The following is a 21296-nucleotide window of genomic DNA, read 5'->3' on the forward strand; positions in this document are numbered from 1 at the left end:
AAACATTCGAGGGGTAAATAATCTATAATCTTTGGTGTTAGCTGTATGGAACTCAGTTCGCGCTTTTTTTCTGCTTACTAAACAAGAAAAAAAGAAGAAAAAAAATTTCATTTCATTCTGTATTTCTAAACATTATAACTCAGATTTTTTTCACTAACTAAACAATAATTTTCAAATAAAAGTCTCAAATATTTTTAAAATTGAATCAATTCAATTTCACCTTCATAACACATAAACATAAAAAGAGATAAAAATTATCATAATTTTCCTCAAAAAAATTAAAAAGTAGAAAAAAATGGAATAAACATTTTTTTAATGAAAAGAGAAATGAGATAAAAAAGTTTTTTTGTAAATCCATGTAAAAATTATTCAGAAAATATTAAAACATCACTTCCGTAAATTATTCCACATGGAATAGAAGGAAACATGATAGAAAATTTTTTGAGGAAAAATTTGTCTAGTGAGAATTAAAAATATTATAAACTTTTCTACATAATAAATGGCACATTTTAGAAATTTTCGCGCGATTCTTGAGGTAACGATGAAAAAAACAACAAACAATTAAAAATTCAAGAGCAAAAACTCATATTTCGCATACTCGATCATTTTCACTCTATCTTCCTCACGCATACAACAATCTAATACATCGTGTATTTACAAATTCTCGCACTCCGATTGTCCAACATTTACACCTTTTTTATTATCACTATAGAAATATCTTACACGACTTTTTAAAATCAAATAACGTTCCTTATATTTGAATTATATTCCAGCTGCATCGGATTATATCGTTATGTCCGTTTTAACACAAGTCCAATCACAGTTATATACTCAACTTGAATAACAAGTTTTTTTTTAATGCGATTTTATTTTTTATCACACCGTTCGATTTTCTGATTTTTGAATTCGTTAAAAATTATCGATATTTTACGTTGTTTTCTTTTTGGATCGAAGAAAATTACGATTCTTTTTTCTTTTTTGGTATTCGATTCAAAGTGAAGATTATTATAATCGATCATTGTAACGAATTCTAAGGTTTTTTTAAAAAAAAGCACTCCAATTTATTTCTGTGAAATTGAAAAAAGTTTTGGAAAAAATTTGGAGGATGATCACGATTTTGTTTTGCAGTTCATCAAGAATTTAAATTTAATTCTTGAATGAAGGACGAGAAACCACTTTTTTCTTAGTATCCGTCGAGGCATCGCAGCTTTTTTAAGGGAGGCTGCGCCTCGTCTCAGCTCGTCGGTGCCGACATCGACATTGGGGGTGGTTTTACTGTCCCCATTCCTGGGCCTGAGAGTCCATTATTATTCATGTCACCTGGCCCCCTGGGGCCCACTCCAATTGCTGTGCCATTCACCGTAGGCGTTCCACCTGACATTTGACCCTGTAAAACGAAAGAAACAATCCTCCTTTTAAAACAACATTTTTATTTGAATATTTCTTCAATTTTATATCAATCATTTTTGCACATTCAGAATAGTAAAAAAAATTTCAATTTTATTCGCATTTATATTTAATTTTAAAATCGTTTGAAATTTCCTTATGTTCTTATCCCGTGTGGAAATTGAATCTGGGCTCTAGCCGTGCCATGGCCGGGGAGCCCGACTTAAAGTTGGGCGCTAGTCGTGTTATGGGAAGGGATCATAGACGTAACCTGGGCACTTATCGGGCTTCTGGCTGGATCCCAGCCAGAATTGATACACCATTTTATTCGGTGGCTATTTGGGCGAAATCTAAGAACACTCTACTAGGGCCTGACTAATATTATAATGGTTTTTTGAAAATTATTTTTTTTAACTAATTCGTAATTAAACTTGTGTTTTATATGCAAAAACAAATTGAAATGTCAAATTGACATCCTGGAACAATAACTGCTCGCACTAGGTTTTAAAAAAGCAACCTCTTCAAAGAAGACTTGCTCAAATTTCAATTTTATTTTTAAAAGAAAAAGTAAGCTATTCAATGCACAGGAAATGTTTGGAAAATTTTTTGTTTTTATGTCTTTGGTTTCCTGAAAATTAAAAGGTTAAAATAATAATGTGAAATTATTCATCTTTTTTATAACTGTCATTTTTTAGGGTTAAAAAACTTTATCTTTTTTTTATAACCAATAAGATTAGAATTCGAAGCAGAAATAGAAGAATAATTTCAACTGTAAAAAAAGAATATATTCTGAAGAATTTTCAAACAAGATAATTTATCGAGGTAAAAATATAATTTACACATAAACTTTGTTTAAGTTTTTGTAACCTAAACAATTATTCTGTTAAACCTTTTGCATAATTGAATTTTACTTTGCTAAACTTTTACACATATTACTTTTTCTTTTAATATAAAATACACGTTTATAAACACAAACAGTATTAATTTTCTATATTTTATTGTTAATCAGCAGTGTAGTTTGACAGAAAATAATTAAATTTTGAAAAGTTCAAAAATTTTATATGATCTACATTTAAATAATTGAAATATAATTATAATTTAATTTAAATGTAATTTTCAATTTTTTTTATATTTTCTATATTTAAATGTTTTCTATTTTTATATATTTATTGTATGTTATTGTGTCAAATTTGATAACTGAAAATATTTGTTTGTTATTTTGAAGTCAAAATAAAAAAATTCCAGTTTTCAACTAAAGATGCAGATTCAGTGGCAGGTAAAAACTTTATTAATATAAAAAAAGAAATTCTGGATTAAGAAATATTACTTTTATGTCAAGATAATAACTTTAAATTTTTTAAGTTGAAATTAAACTGTCCAGAATTCAAGTATTTCCTAGTAAGGCTTTCAAAAAACTGAACCCGACTTGTCCCCTACCAGATATGATATTCCTTTTACGTGAAAAATTAGTCCATCTAGCCCCTGACCAGAAACCGACTTCTATTCGGGCGAACTTGGGCTTTTTCCACACGGGATTCTCATTATTATTGTCATTATTTAGGATTTAGAAGTACTAATTATACAAAAGGTCTTGTCTAGTTTTTATGATTGTCAATAAATAAATAAAATGAATTGTGAATATTATTACTTCTATTATTACTATTTTATTATTTTTGATTATATTTATAATATATTTATATATTATACATTATTATATTATTATTATTATTATTATTAAAACACTCTAAAACATCTATTAATTAAATAAATTTTATGAAATTTAAAGTTTTTTGAAAAATAATTGAATTAATTATTCAATATTTCACCCCGAAAAAAGCTTCTCTAGAATGACGAAAGTTTTAATTGAAACAACTAAAAATTTTAATCATAACATGAAATTTATAACTGTTTTTGGTTAAGGGGGATCTCCCTCATAAGAAGTGTGCAAATTATGTCAAAATTCAACATTTTTTTTCTCGCTTATTTTATTATAAAATTTAAAAACCTTTTTGCTTGATGAAAAGTATAATTTGAAGTATTAAAAACAATAAAAAAATTTTAAATTGTTACATTATGTTAGGCTGTAGAGGGCGTCAAAAACGATGCTTTTATTTTGAGGCGTTCTGCGGTTGCAGGTCTAGGGCCGTCCCCTGTGGTCTAAAACAAAAAACCAAAAAAACTTTTACAGTTGAGGTACTAATCTAGTGGTTATACCTAAAATTACCTTAAAAAATTAAAATTTAAAAAAATGGTACCACTTTTAACAAAAAAATTGAAATTTTCTTTTTTTGTTCCGACATTTTTTATTAAAAAAAAGTATTAAAAAATTTTTTTTGGTAATTTTTGAGGTTTAACTACTAGATTAGTACCTCAACTGTAAGAGTTCTTTTGGTCTTTTGTTTTAGACCACAGGGGACGGCCCTAGACCTGCAAGCGCAGAACGCCTCAAAATAAAAGCATCGTTTTTGACGCCCTCTACAGCCTAACATAATGTAACAATTAAAAATTTTTTATTGTTTTTAATACTTCAAATTATATTTCTCATCAAGCAAAAAGGCTTTTTAAATTTTATAATAAAATAATCGAGAAAAAAAATGTTGAATTTTGACATAATTTGCACACTTCTCATAAGGGATCCCCCTTTAAGTATTTTTCGGTGCATTAATTAATTCACTTGCCACACGCAGAAAAATAGTTGGATACAGTCTATACTATGTGTTGGATACCCCAGCTATTTTAGATAGTGTCTGGAGCGCGATCTATTTAGTTGGACAGGACAACCAATTTAATTGGATTCTTAGATGTTGGATGTACTATCCAATTCTGTTGGATAGGGGAGCCAATTTGTTTTGTGAACTGTCTATTTTTTCGTTATCACTACTTTTAAGTTGGATAATGCAATTATTTTCTAATAGTGAAATAACCATTTATATTTTACATATTTAATTAAATTTACACATGAATATTAATAAAATTATTTGTTTATTTAATTTTACTAATTTAATTCTTACTGAATGTTTTAGATATAATTAAGATTTAAATATCATTAGTTATCACTGAAAATTAATTCTCTTTATGATTTTTTTCTTTAAAATTAACAAACATAACCTAAAAAAATTTTCCGCGTTAGGTATTCCTCATCGTGGAGCGGTTGTTCCTCATCACAAATAAATCAATTTATCAAAATCATATTCTCTTTAAGAGATAATAGTGTTTCATAATCTATAAGATTCTCTGTAAAAGCAAAGACAGAATTTCACAAACTTTGATTTCAATTTTGCTACTTTATTACTTGACACTTTCACTTTCACTTAATCACTTTCGATTAACAATGTTATTAAATGTTCACAGTTTGTTGGCGCGATTATTTTCAAAAAATTTATCGTGTTTTCGTCCATTATAGTATTTTTGTCTTGACAGTTCACGTTCACGCACGAAATTGTCGGAATCGAGTCGCAACTTCTTGACAGCGCATGCGCATCATAGGAATCAGGACTTACAAATTTCAGTTGGCTGCCACATCCAACTCGTTGGAAACCGTATCCAACTAAATAGATATAATGACTAATCATAAGTACACCGAAAAAAATGCCTAGGACCCGTATACCAGGAATTGAAGGGATACATAAAATAAGGGGACGAACGCGTGGTTGAAAGGGATAATGTCAGTCAGGTATCAGCGAGCGGCTCAAGGCTTGTCACTGCTACCCGACTAGTAGTATCCCTTCCAAGCCTCGCGTTCGTCCCCTTATTTTATGTAGCCCTTCAATTGTAGTCAATTCCTAGTTACGAGAGGAACCAACTATAGAATCCTGGTCAAAGTAATAAGATTCAAGCATAGTTAAAGTGACCAGGAAAATTAGTCGATGTAATCAGGAAAAAATAGTCAAATTGACTAGGAGAATATTATTTTACAGCTCATTATAATTAGTTATTTTACTAATTGCTTTTTATTGCTTATATTCAAAAATGATTTTTTTGGAAACTTTGATACTCTAATTTTCCATTTTCGTAAAGAAAGTGTAAAAATGTTATTTTTTGTGGGAGAATTGGCTGTCGCAAAATTGCGTTTTTAGTGCTGGTGTAGTAACCTTTTAGTTTGTTTACATTTCACAACTTGGACATAGCCTTAATCAGAAGATGTTTTATACATTTCGAGTACACAATTTTATACACTTGTCAAAAACTATTTATTTTTAATTATTTATGACATTCAAATGAAAATAAATTTAAATACACAAATTATTGCAAAGGTAAATTTTCAAACACACTGCGCGATTAAAATAGTAAAAATGTTGTCACCACGTGCGTAAAAATTTCGACGATTTATATTGAAACCTAACCAAAAAAGTCTGAAAGAATTGACCGAATTGACTAATATAATTAAATAGTTTACTTTCTAAAACATGGACTATCTATATTTCCAGAGGTTCCGAGAAACCAGCAATTTTGATGTATATAAGAACTCCATTTTATGTACAAAAAATAGACGCGAGTAATGGTAAAAAATCGTTTTACGAAATCACGATAAATGACGCGAAAGATATAGAGGTAAACACTGTCAGAACAGAAGCAGACGCGTGCGCATTATGGAAATAGGCAAAATTACTAAAATCCTAGTCAATTTGACTAGGATTTGCAGGGTTGTTTTTGCCAGGCATGAATTTGTTGAATCAACCTAGCGATCCTAACCATAATGATTAGGAATCCTTATTACTTTTACTAGATTAAGATTAACTATAGAGTCATAGTTAATAATACCATCGAGATTTTTTTCGGTGTATAAATTTAAAATTGTCACTAGAACCAACGCCGTTTGTTCATATATGATTTTACATAGATATAACAGCTAATTTCCTTCTATCCAATAAAAATTGGATGTATTATCCAACCTTTTTTTTGCGTGCACAAGTAAGGGAAATCAGGGAAAGTCAGGAAGTTTTATTAAAACTACCTGCTGGAAAAATAATTAACTATTTCTAGAATTAATAGGCTTCCGTTTCCGGTACCGTTGAGTAGTGCGCGCGTATGGTATAAGTTATGATAATAAGTGCGGTGTCTCACTGAGGGAGGTAAAGGCCTTTCTTCAATAGGTTCCCAAAACTCGTCGTTGCGTCGGATGCTATGGCAACATATGCTAAAATCAACGCAACGCAGTCATTCGCAGACAAACGCAGAGTTTTGGGATCCTATTGGAGAAAGGCCTTAAGGCCTTTCTCCAATAGGTTTTAAAAAGTGTGCGAATGACTGCGTTGCGTTGATTTTAGCATATGTTGCTATAGCAACCGACGCAGACGCAGAGTTTTTAAAACCTATTGGAGAAAGGCCTTTAAATGTTTTGGAAAATGTGTGGTAATTTCTCAAATGCGCCACTGGACAAATGCTCCACCGGTCAAATGCGCCACGGATCAATTGCGCCACTGGACAAAAGCCCCACATTTGTCATATTTGAGGAAAGTGAAAAGTTTGTTCGAGAGATGGAGCTAGGTGTTCTTGGTGTAGAAATTTGTCAAGTGAATTCAATTTATTGTCAATTTCGCTCCGTATAGTGAAAATAAATTTAAGTGAATGGTTAATTAAATGGAAATTAATTAATTGTTCTATATCAATTGCGGATAACATTTTTTAAGTAAGTTGCTGTTTTTATTTTACATTAATAATAATAATAATAATAATAATAAATATTATTATTATTGTTTAAAGAAATGTGGAAATTTTTCTTAATAACTAATTTATGAAACATTTTATTTTTAAATCGTTTTTATTTATATTTTCTCATGGAATAATTTAATAATTGCTTTAATTTAATAATAAGATTTCTTGATATTTTCAAAAGATCTTTATTTTTATAGAATTATGTATTTTAATTAAATAACGAGATTAAGAATTCTTTGTTGTATTATAGTAAATTTTACTTACCTAATTATAAATTAATTGCCTTTATTTTAAATTTAGAAAGTACTTAAGTTTTCTTGAAGACTAATAAAATATAATTTATTAACAATTGTAATATTGAATATAATTTTCTAATATGAATTTCATATATAATTAATTTTTTAAATTATATAACGTAAAAGTTTTTCTGAATTCACGTTCATACTTTTAGAAATGATAAGACTTCTTACAAAGTTTCAAATATTACGGAAGTTTAGAAAAATTATTCCAATTTTTATTTTATAATTAATGGTATTTTTTTATATTAAAAACAGTAATATTTTAAAAAGTAATATTTTTTTGGAAACGTTTAATATATAAAAAAAGCAGGCTTCGCACTGACGTACTAAAATCTATACTATTTACTCCTTTTTTTGTCAAATTTCTGACACTTAAAGCTACTTTTTTACAAATTACATTAGTTTCAATCCTCTAATGATTGAAAAAAAAATTATTCTCAATCAATTTTTTGTGATTCGAAAATGAAAATTTATAATTGTTATTGAAAATTCTTTTAAACAATTGTAAATTGAAGAATGTTCGCAATATTTTTAAAAGATTAAATTACCATGTATTGATGCGCAAAACTCCAAGGATTAATTTTAAAAAAGACAAATCAGTAATCTCCAATATTATAGAAATTGTGTAGAATTTTCTGCCAAAATGCAGCCGAAAATCGACTTTTAATCTTAAAAATCCGCTTGAAAGCGTGAAGTTTTTAACAAAACAAGAGAAGATCTTATTTATATATTCATTTGCAATTTTATTTTTCCTGGAACTCGAGTCGATTTTCGTCTGCATTTTGGCATTAAAATAATTTTTTTGCCAATAAATTTATATTCTTAATTTTATTACAATTTTTATACTCACTTTTTAATTTTTCTATAGTTATTAATATAATCTTTCTACAATTTTTCTATAATTTTTCTATAGAATAATGCAATTTGTAATTGTTTTTGTTTATTATTTTTGAGAGATAGGATAGATATTAATTTCGCAATAATAGAGGGGTAAATAATATTCAATACCATTGTCAAATAACACAGGCACACAAAAAAATAAAAAAGTCAAAACCCAGAGGTTACACCCCCCTATCCCCATGTTTTTAGGGTCGCTGAAACCGAATATGACCATGAAAAATTTTTTTCGTCGGCCATTTTCCCGCTACCACCCCCTTACACCTGCTCCCTGGGGTTGGAATTTCAGTTTTAAAAAAGTGGAGAAGGGTGTCAATTCCTATGTTTTTTGGGTTGCTGAAACCAAAAAAGACTACCAAAATCAAATTCTTTACACCCTCAACCCCCTACTACTATCCCCTGCAATAATTTTTTTTAAATAAAACGGACCGATTTTTGGGAAATTGAAAATTAAATATTAATTATCAAAAATTATTGAAGGGGGTTGTAGGGGGTTGAGGGTGGTAAGGATTTGATTTTGGTATAGTCTTTTTTGGTTTCAGCGACCCAAAAAACGTAGGTTTAGACAGCGCAATCGGCTTTTCGCGAAAATTCGAATTTCGACCCCTCACCCTGGGGTTGTTAAGGGGGTTGTAGGGGGTTAAGGGAGGGAAGAATTTGTTTTTGGTAGTCTTTTTTGGTGTTAGCGACCCAAAAAACATAGGAATAGACACCCTACTCCACTTTTTTAAAACTGAAATTCCAACCCCAGGGAGCAGGTGTAAGGGGGTGGTAGCGGGAAAATGGCCGACGAAAAAAATTTTTTATGGTCATATTCCCCAGGCGCGAAGTGACGCCGAGTTCAGGCTTTATAAAGATTGGCCGAGCATTGGTCAACATTGATTGAGCATGAGTGAATCAGCGAGAGCAGGAATGATCGAAGCTTTAATGTAACACCGATTCCAGACTGCAGAGCGAGCCTTGATTCAGCATTGGACATCAATGCTCAATCAATGCTGCGGACGCCTAACGCAGGACTGAAACAAGACTGCTTCCACTGTTCCCAAATTTACTCGTTTCTCACGTTTATTCAATATAATGTGAATATATGAATTATTAATAATAATAATAAATATTATTGTTATTATTTCAATTCATGTATGTGTGTATATATACATTTAATGACAATAAGTTATTATTTGTAATAATTATATTATTTTCATATAAATAAGAATATATTACTAACAATAAATATCATTTGAATAGTAATTTTAAAAAAATAATTTTAGTAAAAAAAGACAATTTTTCTGTTAATCGTTACATTTTTTTCTTGATTTTTAACATACTTTTAACATTATTTATAAACATGTTCACATTTTTTATTCACGACACAACACACAATTTTATTTTTTTATATAAACGCTTATAACAAAGAATGAAAAATATTCGCTCGCATGTGGGATCGAAACTCACGCACCCCGCCCCCCTAACGCATACCGGAAGTTCTCAACGCACGCATTTAAACCGCTCGGCCACAGAAGGCTGGAAGGCTTCTCGCCATGTGCACTGTACAATATTAAATATAAATATTTATAAATTATTTAATATTAAAATATTTTTTCTGATAATTTTATAAGTTAAATTATATATTATTTTTTTTCTCGCACAGTGTCAAATTATTATTTTCAAAGTTCAAGAGTTTCGTTTATCTGTAAAATTTTCAGTGAAAAAAATGTTCATTAGGTAGTAGTAAATATTTATGCCTAGTAGTTTTACACTAGGATTAACTGTTTACTGAATATTATCAAAAATATATTTTTCGTCAAACGCGCGCGACTAAACACAAATAACCTTGAGACTTTACAGCGTGACGTTGCGATTGTCGTGCTCCCACCATCCCATCTACTCAATACACTCCCCGCCTGTGACGTCATGAGGGGAAAGCATTGAGTAGATGGGATGGTGGGAGCACGACAATCGCAACGTCTCAAGGTTATTTGTGTTTAGTCGCGCGCGTTTGACGAAAAATATATTTTTGATAATATTCAGTAAACAGTTAAACCTAGTGTAAAACTACTATAGGCATAAATATTTATTACTACCTAATGAGCATTTTTTTCACTGAAAATTTTTCAGATAAACGAAACTCTTGAACTTTGAAATAATAATATTTGACTCTGTGCAAGCAAAAAAATAATATATAATAATTTAACTTTATTGATATGAATCTAATGTAATTAATATAAATATTATACACTAAATAAATATTAATATTTGGGTCAGAATTTCTCAAACGGATCACTTTAAAAAAAATAATTTTGTTTTTTATCGAAAATAATTTTTTTTTACTCCTCGTAGAGTAAAAAATAGACCCTGAAAATTTTAGAACAAAAAAAAATTTTTTGTGAATGTTATTAACAATTTAGTTTTTTTGTAGTCTTAAATTAAAAAATTTTTTTCTCGTAAACTATTTGACCGATTTAAAAATTACGATATGGGTTTTCTTCGTCATGAAACAGAGTATTTAAAAATAATTTTGGATTTTAAAAAACTTCATTTTTAATAGTTTTTTATATTAATTGTTTATAAAATGTTAATAACAAATTGTGTTCTGCGTCTCAAAAAAAAAAAAAAAAAATTGCCTAGTATTGCCCACATTCCCCTGAAAACAAAACCGTTTTGAAAAAAAATGTACGTTAATTACGAAAAAAGTTATTAAAAAATAACTGTGGCGGTGCACAGCGATTCATGACTCGCAAACATGGCTCTCATGGCACCTGTGAGGCATTATTCCTGAACTGCCCCAAAAATAAAAAAAAGTTCTTGGATTTCCTTTATACTTTGGAAATATGTTACCCTAGTAGGTACAAGTTACTACACCAATTTACAGGTCCAACCCCCCACCCCAATCAAAAGGGTGGGGGGTTGAAATTTCAGCTTAAACTCGAACATGCATTCTTTAAACATTTGTAGTTACTACTTAAATTATTCAATTAAAAAAAGTAAGTAGTGTTTTAGAAAGGTTTTTTTGTGTACTTTTAAAATATTTTATTTATATAATAAAAAAAAAATTTTTTTTGCAAAAATTTTTTTAAATAAATAGTTTTTTGCAATTTTGCACTCCAGCGCGATGAACAGTGGGATTTTTTTTCAACTTACTATTGAAAATTGTCTAGAAACTACAAATTTTATCGGATGTTCATGTTCTTGATTTAAAATTACTAAGAAATCCATCAAAGTCGATTTTTGAATTTTTAATTGTTTATTTTTTTCTTGTTACTCAAAAATTTATCAAATTACAATATTTTTAGAAAAAATCATGTTAATTTTTTTATTTTTCCATTACACATGATCGAAATCAATTTAAATTAGTCGAGTATGACCACCGGACAATTAATAAAGCATAATACAATTTATTTAAATTGTTGCAAACAATGTTAATTAACAAATAGATTACTTCGGACCTTCTTCATAAAAAAAATTGGTTTTTTTGCAGACAAGTTTAAATTTATGTCTAATTTAGTAAAAAACTAATTTACAGTTAAAAATTATCATTAATATTAACAATTATATAAACAATAATCAACTTCCTTTTGTATTTGTAAACATTTTCGTCATTTTTTAAACTTTAAATATTTATATCATATGTACATTCTTTCAAAAACTTAAAAAATTTATTTGCTTAAATAATTACATTTGTTATAAACAAATTTTTCATTTTTAAACAAATAAGTAGCTTTTTTCATCAAACAAAATTTTTTCCTTTTTTTATATTTACTATCATAAAAAAGAACTCCTTAATGAAATGGGAATACTATAAATTATTCATTTAATTCTAACGAACATTATAAGTTAAGAAATATATATATTTTTAATGAAGTAAACCATTATTCAGTTAAAACAGTTTACATCTAAATGCATATAAATAAATATATTTTTTCTGTGAAAAAAGAACAAAGTTAAATATTTGTTAACTTATAATGTTCGTTAGAATTAAATGAATAATTTATAGTATTCCTATTTCATTAAGGAGTTCTTTTTTATGATAGTAAATATAAAAAAATGAAAAAATTTTGTTTGATGAAAAAAGCTACTTATTTGTTTAAAAATGAAAAATTTGTTTATAACAAATGTAATTATTTAAGCAAATAAATTTTTTAAGTTTTTGAAAGAATGTACATATGATATAAATATTTAAAGTTTAAAAAATGACGAAAATGTTTACAAATACAAAAGGAAGTTGATTATTGTTTATATAATTGTTAATATTAATGATAATTTTTAACTGTAAATTAGTTTTTTACTAAATTAGACATAAATTTAAACTTGTCTGCAAAAAAACCAATTTTTTTATGAAGAAGGTCCGAAGTAATCTATTTGTTAATTAACATTGTTTGCAACAATTTAAATAAATTGTATTATGCTTTATTAATTGTCCGGTGGTCATACTCGACTAATTTAAATTGATTTCGATCATGTGTAATGGAAAAATAAAAAAATTAACATGATTTTTTCTAAAAATATTGTAATTTGATAAATTTTTGAGTAACAAGAAAAAAATAAACAATTAAAAATTCAAAAATCGACTTTGATGGATTTCTTAGTAATTTTAAATCAAGAACATGAACATCCGATAAAATTTGTAGTTTCTAGACAATTTTCAATAGTAAGTTGAAAAAAAATCCCACTGTTCATCGCGCTGGAGTGCAAAATTGCAAAAAACTATTTATTTAAAAAAATTTTGCAAAAAAAATTTTTTTTTTATTATATAAATAAAATATTTTAAAAGTACACAAAAAAACCTTTCTAAAACACTACTTACTTTTTTAATTGAATAATTTAAGTAGTAACTACAAATGTTTAAAGAATGCATGTTCGAGTTTAAGCTGAAATTTCAACCCCCCACCCTTTTGATTGGGGTGGGGGGTTGGACCTGTAAATTGGTGTAGTAACTTGTACCTACTAGGGTAACATATTTCCAAAGTATAAAGGAAATCCAAGAACTTTTTTTTATTTTTGGGGCAGTTCAGGAATAATGCCTCACAGGTGCCATGAGAGCCATGTTTGCGAGTCATGAATCGCTGTGCACCGCCACAGTTATTTTTTAATAACTTTTTTCGTAATTAACGTACATTTTTTTCAAAACGGTTTTGTTTTCAGGGGAATGTGGGCAATACTAGGCAATTTTTTTTTTTTTTTTTTGAGACGCAGAACACAATTTGTTATTAACATTTTATAAACAATTAATATAAAAAACTATTAAAAATGAAGTTTTTTAAAATCCAAAATTATTTTTAAATACTCTGTTTCATGACGAAGAAAACCCATATCGTAATTTTTAAATCGGTCAAATAGTTTACGAGAAAAAAATTTTTTAATTTAAGACTACAAAAAAACTAAATTGTTAATAACATTCACAAAAAATTTTTTTTTGTTCTAAAATTTTCAGGGTCTATTTTTTACTCTACGAGGAGTAAAAAAAAATTATTTTCGATAAAAAACAAAATTATTTTTTTTAAAGTGATCCGTTTGAGAAATTCTGACCCATTTATTTACCAATTGATATCTTAATAACAATAATAATAATACTTATTATATTATTTAATAATAATTAATAATAATAATTTTTAAATAGTATAAAAAATTACTAAAAATTATCAGAAATAATATTTTAATATTAAATAATTTATAAATATTTATATCTAATACTGTTAAGTGCACACGGTAATAAATAAACTATCAAGATTGATTCAAGCTTGAATAAAGACTGGATGTTGAAGCTTCACTCACGAAGTTTGACCGAGTGTTAAATCGAGCATGGGACGAACATTGGTGTCCCATGCTGAACCAATATTGAGTGACAATGATATAAAGACTGCTTCAACTCTGGGTTACCCACGCTGGGCGTTCAAGACTCAGTCAAGTTTCAACCCATCGTCAGCACTGGTCTTTCGCGCCTGGGTCGGTTTCAGCGACCCTAAAAGCATGGGGATAGGGGGGTGTAACCTCTGGGTTTTGACTTTTTTATTTTTTTGTGTGCCTGTGTTATTTGACAATGGTATTGAATATTATTTACCCCTCTATTATTGCGAAATTAATATCTATCCTATCTCTCAAAAATAATAAACAAAAACAATTACAAATTGCATTATTCTATAGAAAAATTATAGAAAAATTGTAGAAAGATTATATTAATAACTATAGAAAAATTAAAAAGTGAGTATAAAAATTGTAATAAAATTAAGAATATAAATTTATTGGCAAAAAAATTATTTCAATGCCAAAATGCAGACGAAAATCGACTCGAGTTCCAGGAAAAATAAAATTGCAAATGAATATATAAATAAGATCTTCTCTTGTTTTGTTAGAAACTTCACGCTTTCAAGCGGATTTTTAAGATTAAAAGTCGATTTTCGGCTGCATTTTGGCAGAAAATTCTACACAATTTCTATATTATTGGAGATTACTAATTTGTCTTTTTTAAAATTAATCCTTGGAGTTTTGCGCATCAATACATGGTAATTTAATCTTTTAAAAATATTGCGAACATTCTTCAATTTACAATTGTTTAAAAGAATTTTCAATAACAATTATAAATTTTCATTTTCGAATCACAAAAAATTGATTGAGAATAATTTTTTTTTCAATCATTAGAGGATTGAAACTAATGTAATTTGTAAAAAAGTAGCTTTAAGTGTCAGAAATTTGACAAAAAAAGGAGTAAATAGTATAGATTTTAGTACGTCAGTGCGAAGCCTGCTTTTTTTATATATTAAACGTTTCCAAAAAAATATTACTTTTTAAAATATTACTGTTTTTAATATAAAAAAAATACCATTAATTATAAAATAAAAATTGGAATAATTTTTCTAAACTTCCGTAATATTTGAAACTTTGTAAGAAGTCTTATCATTTCTAAAAGTATGAACGTGAATTCAGAAAAACTTTTACGTTATATAATTTAAAAAATTAATTATATATGAAATTCATATTAGAAAATTATATTCAATATTACAATTGTTAATAAATTATATTTTATTAGTCTTCAAGAAAACTTAAGTACTTTCTAAATTTAAAATAAAGGCAATTAATTTATAATTAGGTAAGTAAAATTTACTATAATACAACAAAGAATTCTTAATCTCGTTATTTAATTAAAATACATAATTCTATAAAAATAAAGATCTTTTGAAAATATCAAGAAATCTTATTATTAAATTAAAGCAATTATTAAATTATTCCATGAGAAAATATAAATAAAAACGATTTAAAAATAAAATGTTTCATAAATTAGTTATTAAGAAAAATTTCCACATTTCTTTAAACAATAATAATAATATTTATTATTATTATTATTATTATTATTAATGTAAAATAAAAACAGCAACTTACTTAAAAAATGTTATCCGCAATTGATATAGAACAATTAATTAATTTCCATTTAATTAACCATTCACTTAAATTTATTTTCACTATACGGAGCGAAATTGACAATAAATTGAATTCACTTGACAAATTTCTACACCAAGAACACCTAGCTCCATCTCTCGAACAAACTTTTCACTTTCCTCAAATATGACAAATGTGGCGCATTTGACCGGTGGCGCATTTGTCCAGTGGCGCATTTGAGAAATTACCTGTGCGTATAGATGACGAAGAGAAGGAGATATAATGAATGCAGAAATGGCCGAGTGAGGGACTACACTGAAAGAAACTTTGTTACAATATTTAATATTTTAGGGTCACTATTTAGTATATTTAGTTACCAGTGTTGGACATTTTGGTATAGTAAGGATTTTCCTTGCTACTTTTAAGAAGGCTTAGAAGTAAAATAAGTAAATATAATATATTTGAAAAGATAATTTAGTATAATCTTCACAAAATTAGAAATTTTTGTATTAAAACTCGAAATGTCAAATTCTGATACGTCCTTTAAGAAGTATTATAACCAAATATTTCAAACTCCGTAGTTAGAATTCTGTTTAAGTCCGTAATAGTTTCAAATTTTGATAAAGTTGATATGAAAATGCACGAAAAATTAAAAGAAAAAATTGACGAGAATTGTCAAAACTTGCCGAAGTTGAACGAATGAGTCTTGCCTGAATTAACTGACTCTAAACAAGCAGTAACAAATCCGCCACGACGCTTTACTACGATCCATTACGTCTGTACGACCTTAACTATATTTATCAGTTTTATTTTGAAGGTGTTAAATAAAAATTGTTTTTTAAAACATAATACAATGTTTGATATTTTATTAATTAATTATAATTTTTATTTTTGGTTTTAAACATCCCAATGGGAAATTAACCATTGGCGCAATAATGGTCCTATATTGGGAGCCAGCAGTACCAATGATGGTGCAATAATAGCAACCAATATTGGGCCACTATTGCCAGAGTCTTGGGATGATCACGACTTTGCCAAGGCAAATGCCGGACTTTCCAAGTATTGGATATTCATTGGCAACAAAGATTTGACCAATATTAATGACCGCAAATAATTAATGCTTTAAAATTAAATTAACGCTTCGTTATTTTTTGGTTACCAATACTGAACCAACGTTTGAAATCAATGTTTTACAAATACCAACATATAGCAAAAATTTAAAAAAAATTAAATTACTAATCTAAAGAAAAAAAATAATTAATTTAATTAGAACACCCTGTTAAAAACAGAATGTGATAAAAATCAGACAAAGACAAAATTTGTCTAAGTTTGAGAATGCAAGCGTCTCTTCTTATATAGAACTGGTGAAACAACTTGCTAAGGAGAGGAAGAAACTTTGGCGCACTCTGGTGGCACTTATCCAAAGTAATTTCGAGCATTTACTTTGAAGCAGCGCGGGACATTTCAAAATCGAACACCAGGGTGCGCCAAAGTTTCTTCCTCTCCTTAACAAGTTGTTTCACCAGTTCTATATAAGAAGAGACGCTCGCATTCTAAAACTTAGACAAATTTTGTGTTTGTCTGATTTTTATCACATTCTGTTTTTAACAGAGTGTTCTAATTAAATTAATTATTTTTCCTTCTCTAGATTAGTAATTCAATTTTTTTTTTTTTGAAAAATGTTTACTATGTGTTAGTATTAGTAAAATATTGATTTCAAACGTTGGTTCAGTATTGGTAACCAAGAAATAACCAAGCATTAATTTAATTTTAAAGCATTGGTAAATAATTGGTCATTAATATTGGTCCAATCTTTGTTGCCAATGAATATCCAAGGCTTGGAAAGTCCGGCATTTGCCTTGGCAGCCAATAGTGATCCAATATTGGCTGCCAATGCTTGGCAAAGTCGTGATCATCCCAAGACTCTAGCAATAATAGCCCAATATTAGTTGCCAATGTTTGACCAAGAAAAAACTGTTGGCAGCCAATATTGGTCCATTATTTAGCCTTTGGTGAGCATTGTCAATTTCCCATTGGGATTTTTAAATATATTTTCACCTATCTCACAAGCGCAGAAAAATCTGTCTGTTTAGTATATAAGACAGCTCACATATTTCCACAATATCATAAATTATGTATTTGTACACTCAGAAAAAGAGTTGGCTGTCATAACCAATTAAATAGTTGCTATAGCGCGATCCAATCAATTGGTTAGCACATCCAACTATTGGATACTGTTTCCATGCGAAAAGGTACCCCAGCTATGTATGTAATGCAGTTAAGGTAATGCAGCTAAAAAGTTGGATGTATCAACCAAGAAATAGTTGCCCCATCTAATTAATTGGATCGCGCTATAGCAACTATTTAATTGGCTATGGCAGCCAACTCTTTTTCTGAGTGTATGCGAAGTCTTATACACTGCGTTTATGTATGCGTTTCGTCGTTAGTGTGTGTTTGCCGATGTGAATTCTCAATGCATTATATGTGGTAGTGTGTGTGTGTGTGTGTGTGTTAAGAAGAAAATTTAGAAAATCCATTGTTGTCTATCATTGAGTAAAAAAGGGAGTAAACTTTGGCGAAGAATTTGGTCGTCTGCTGTCACGACCATATACTATAGTTCTGATTTTTTGTTAATAGTTTTATCAAATTATGAAAAAATCGTTCTGAATTTTCGTATACATTTTGTAAATAACGAATGGGCGCGTCTGTTTACTCACATGGTTGCTACTTTTTTTTCGTATACTTTTATTAATATTCAAAAATTCTAAATTCAGAATAAGAAATAATACTTTTAATTTCTTGAATATACTCACTTTAAAAGCTATTCGTAAAATTATATCAATCTTTGATATCAACCCTGAATGTCCTACGTTTGAAAAATAAAATACTAAAATTTCCTGTCAGCTTTATCATATATTGTAACAAAGTTTCTTTCAGTGTAGAAAGGATGCAGGAAATGTGGAAAAAATGGTAAAAATAATCAGGGAGGGCAGTGAAAATGAAGGTTTTGATCGAAAAGTTAGTGATTTATAAAAAACAGTGGAATGTATGGAAAAGGAAAAAAGAAAGATGAATATAGTGATTAGAGATATGAATGTAGGATTGAATGAGGTAAGAAAAGAGGTGAAAAAATTGACTGCAAGGATAGGAGTAAAAGTTTACATTAAGAGAGTACATGCGATAGGAAATGATGTGGATGAAATTCAAAAAATATGGTTGGTAGAGTTGGCAAGTTAGGAGGAGAAAGAAGAAGTCATGACATAACTTTACATCTTTTAATATTGTTGTTACATTTTCGAGTTGTTTTTTATTCCACATGCAACGATTACTTGTTTTTTAAAAACATTCTTCTAATTTACTTTCAAATTCAATTTTATTTACAATATTATTCTCCATTATCCAGAGCACTTATTAAATTAACTGTTACTCAAAGCAGATAGCAAGAAACTAATTTTCATTTTCAATATTATGCAATTCAAAATAAATGATACAAAATTCAAATTGCCAATAAATATAAAGTTGACAATAAATAAATAATGTTTACAAAACTTGTTTATAAATCGATGCTTACACTCTGGTACATAATACACGTCAAATTTTCTATTTGCCGGAGGCCATTTAGGCAAGTAGCTTAATAACGAGAAAATAAGCTTAATTACTGATTGACTCTAGGCAAATAGAAGAATACACATCTTCCACATGTCCATTCTTCTATTTGCCAAAATTTAGCTTAATTTCTAGGCATTAAGCTACTTGCCTAATTTCTCTATATATATCTCGGTCAAAGAACAAGAAAAAATATGAGGTCATGATTTACTTTCGCCACTCTCTTCAGAGGAATTGAGAAAAGTTCTACTTTCCAGACACTTATCTAACAAGAAAAGTACTCCTTTTCTCAAATGCAAATGAAGAACAAAAAAAATTATACACCGTTTTTATTTATATACACCAAAAAATGTACACAAAGAGTAAAATTTTTTGCAAAGCCACACGGAGAGAAAAAAACAAGGCTTTTCCCTGTGACTTCAATTCATGCCTTTTTCAGGTAGGAGTTTCACCGGATTTCCCGATGAATTTTTTGCGTTTAGCGGTTAGGCCATGCCTTAGCCCCTATTGGCCTTAGCTCGTTGCAAGAATCTCACAGGGAAAACCCGTGAGCGTCCTGAATTTTTACTGTGATAATTTTCACGCGTTAAATGCATATTTTTTCATGGGGAAAAGCCTTGTTTTTTCTCTCCGTGCAGTAAAATAAAAAGTTTAACTAAACTTCATTCTAGTCAAAATTAAAGGTTAATATATAATTGAAGAAGAAGTTGAATATAAAAGTTAACCCCATATTTATTTTAAGTGAAATTGTTAAAAGTGAATAAAAGAACTGATATTAATGACATATTGTGTTACTTACGTTAGACAAATGATTATGTTGTCCCATTTGTTGGCTAAGAACTTGGGTCTGTTGATTCTGATGCTGATGTGGATTGTGGCCGTGATGAAAATTTTGTCCAGGACCCGTTGGCATGGGGGGCAGTTGTCTCTTGATATGTTCTAAAGATGAAGGTGGATGCAATGCCATATTGGCAAACACCAATCTCTCTCCATAATCGTACTCACAGAGAATTTTATTTTCACACAAGTAAAACTTATCACCAACACAAAACCTGAAACAAAAAAAATTTACACTTATTATTATTTAAACCAATTTAAATTAAAAAGTCAATAACTTATTCTATATTTATAAAAAATAGTTAATAGTAACAAAGTAGTCGTAAATTTAATTAATAATTTAACTAAAGATAAAAGCTATAACTAACTAAAATGAAGAGATTATTATGGCCGACTGTAAACTGATTTTTACTACTGAAAGTAATCAGTTTACAGATTTAGTCAGGTATAAATTATAAAAATTCCAATTTTATTATTTTCAATAGGAAACAGATGACTTTAGTATAAGACAAATTCATTATTATTTTTAGTTGTATAAACTGATTTTTTGTCAGATGGAGAATTTTATTTTTTGTTATCTTCTATTTTTCCATGTAAGTAGTGAAGATCCGTTTTAGTCATACACTTAAGGGTGTTTCTTATTTCGGCGATGTTTCCAAATCTTCGGTCTCACCCCAAAAAATTAATCAAGATATAAAAAAAAAAATTTTCCTGAATGTTTTAAGCAAATTGAACAATATTAACACGTGCCTCTAGTCGACTGGAATTTTAAATGGAAAATAGGGTAAGTGTGCCAATTACTGCAAATGCCCCAATTACTGTCAGTTTGAATGAAAATGATGATTTAAAATATTTAGTATAAATATAATTTTTGTAATGAAAGAATTAATTTTATTTATAATGTTATTTAAATAATTACAATGAAAATAACCATATAAAAAATATTTTTATAATTTTTATATTAATTTCAAATATGCAAGTGACAAAAGTGGCTAATTTTACTTCAGAGATTTGTGGACATGCCATGTACGCGTTTGTAGAAAAGTATATATATTTTCGTCTTTCAAGAAAAAATATTTATTGCAATAGTATTCTTCGATTTAAAAATAAATAATTTTTCAAAATATCTATTATAAAACATAAAAAATTAAGTAGTTTAGTTTTAGCTTTTAGGTTTTAAACAATAGTTAAATAAGTGCAATGAGTAACCGAAATAAAAAAAATGTTCCAAAGAAGGTGGAGAAAAAA

The 21296-nt window shown here is 28.3% G+C and overlaps 1 protein-coding gene across 2 annotated transcripts in view; it reads right to left on the bottom strand.

Annotated features, from left to right (window-relative positions):
* Nucleotides 1-308: 308 nt before the first annotated feature.
* LOC122510796 (LIM domain only protein 3-like) overlaps nt 309-21296 on the bottom strand; it is a 235980-nt gene continuing 214992 nt past the window's right edge. For both annotated transcript variants that reach the window (XM_043625698.1, XM_043625695.1), the window contains exons 4-5: nt 20011-20263; nt 309-1387 (exon numbers count right to left, since the gene is read on the bottom strand). In XM_043625698.1, the coding sequence (XP_043481633.1) occupies nt 1235-1387; nt 20011-20263 (406 nt within the window). In that variant the 3' untranslated portion in view covers nt 309-1234. The remainder of the gene's footprint in view (nt 1388-20010; nt 20264-21296) is intronic.

This window comes from Leptopilina heterotoma, unplaced genomic scaffold, assembly GCF_015476425.1.
Source record: "Leptopilina heterotoma isolate Lh14 unplaced genomic scaffold, ASM1547642v1 Lhet_74, whole genome shotgun sequence".
NCBI lineage: Eukaryota > Metazoa > Arthropoda > Insecta > Hymenoptera > Figitidae > Leptopilina > Leptopilina heterotoma.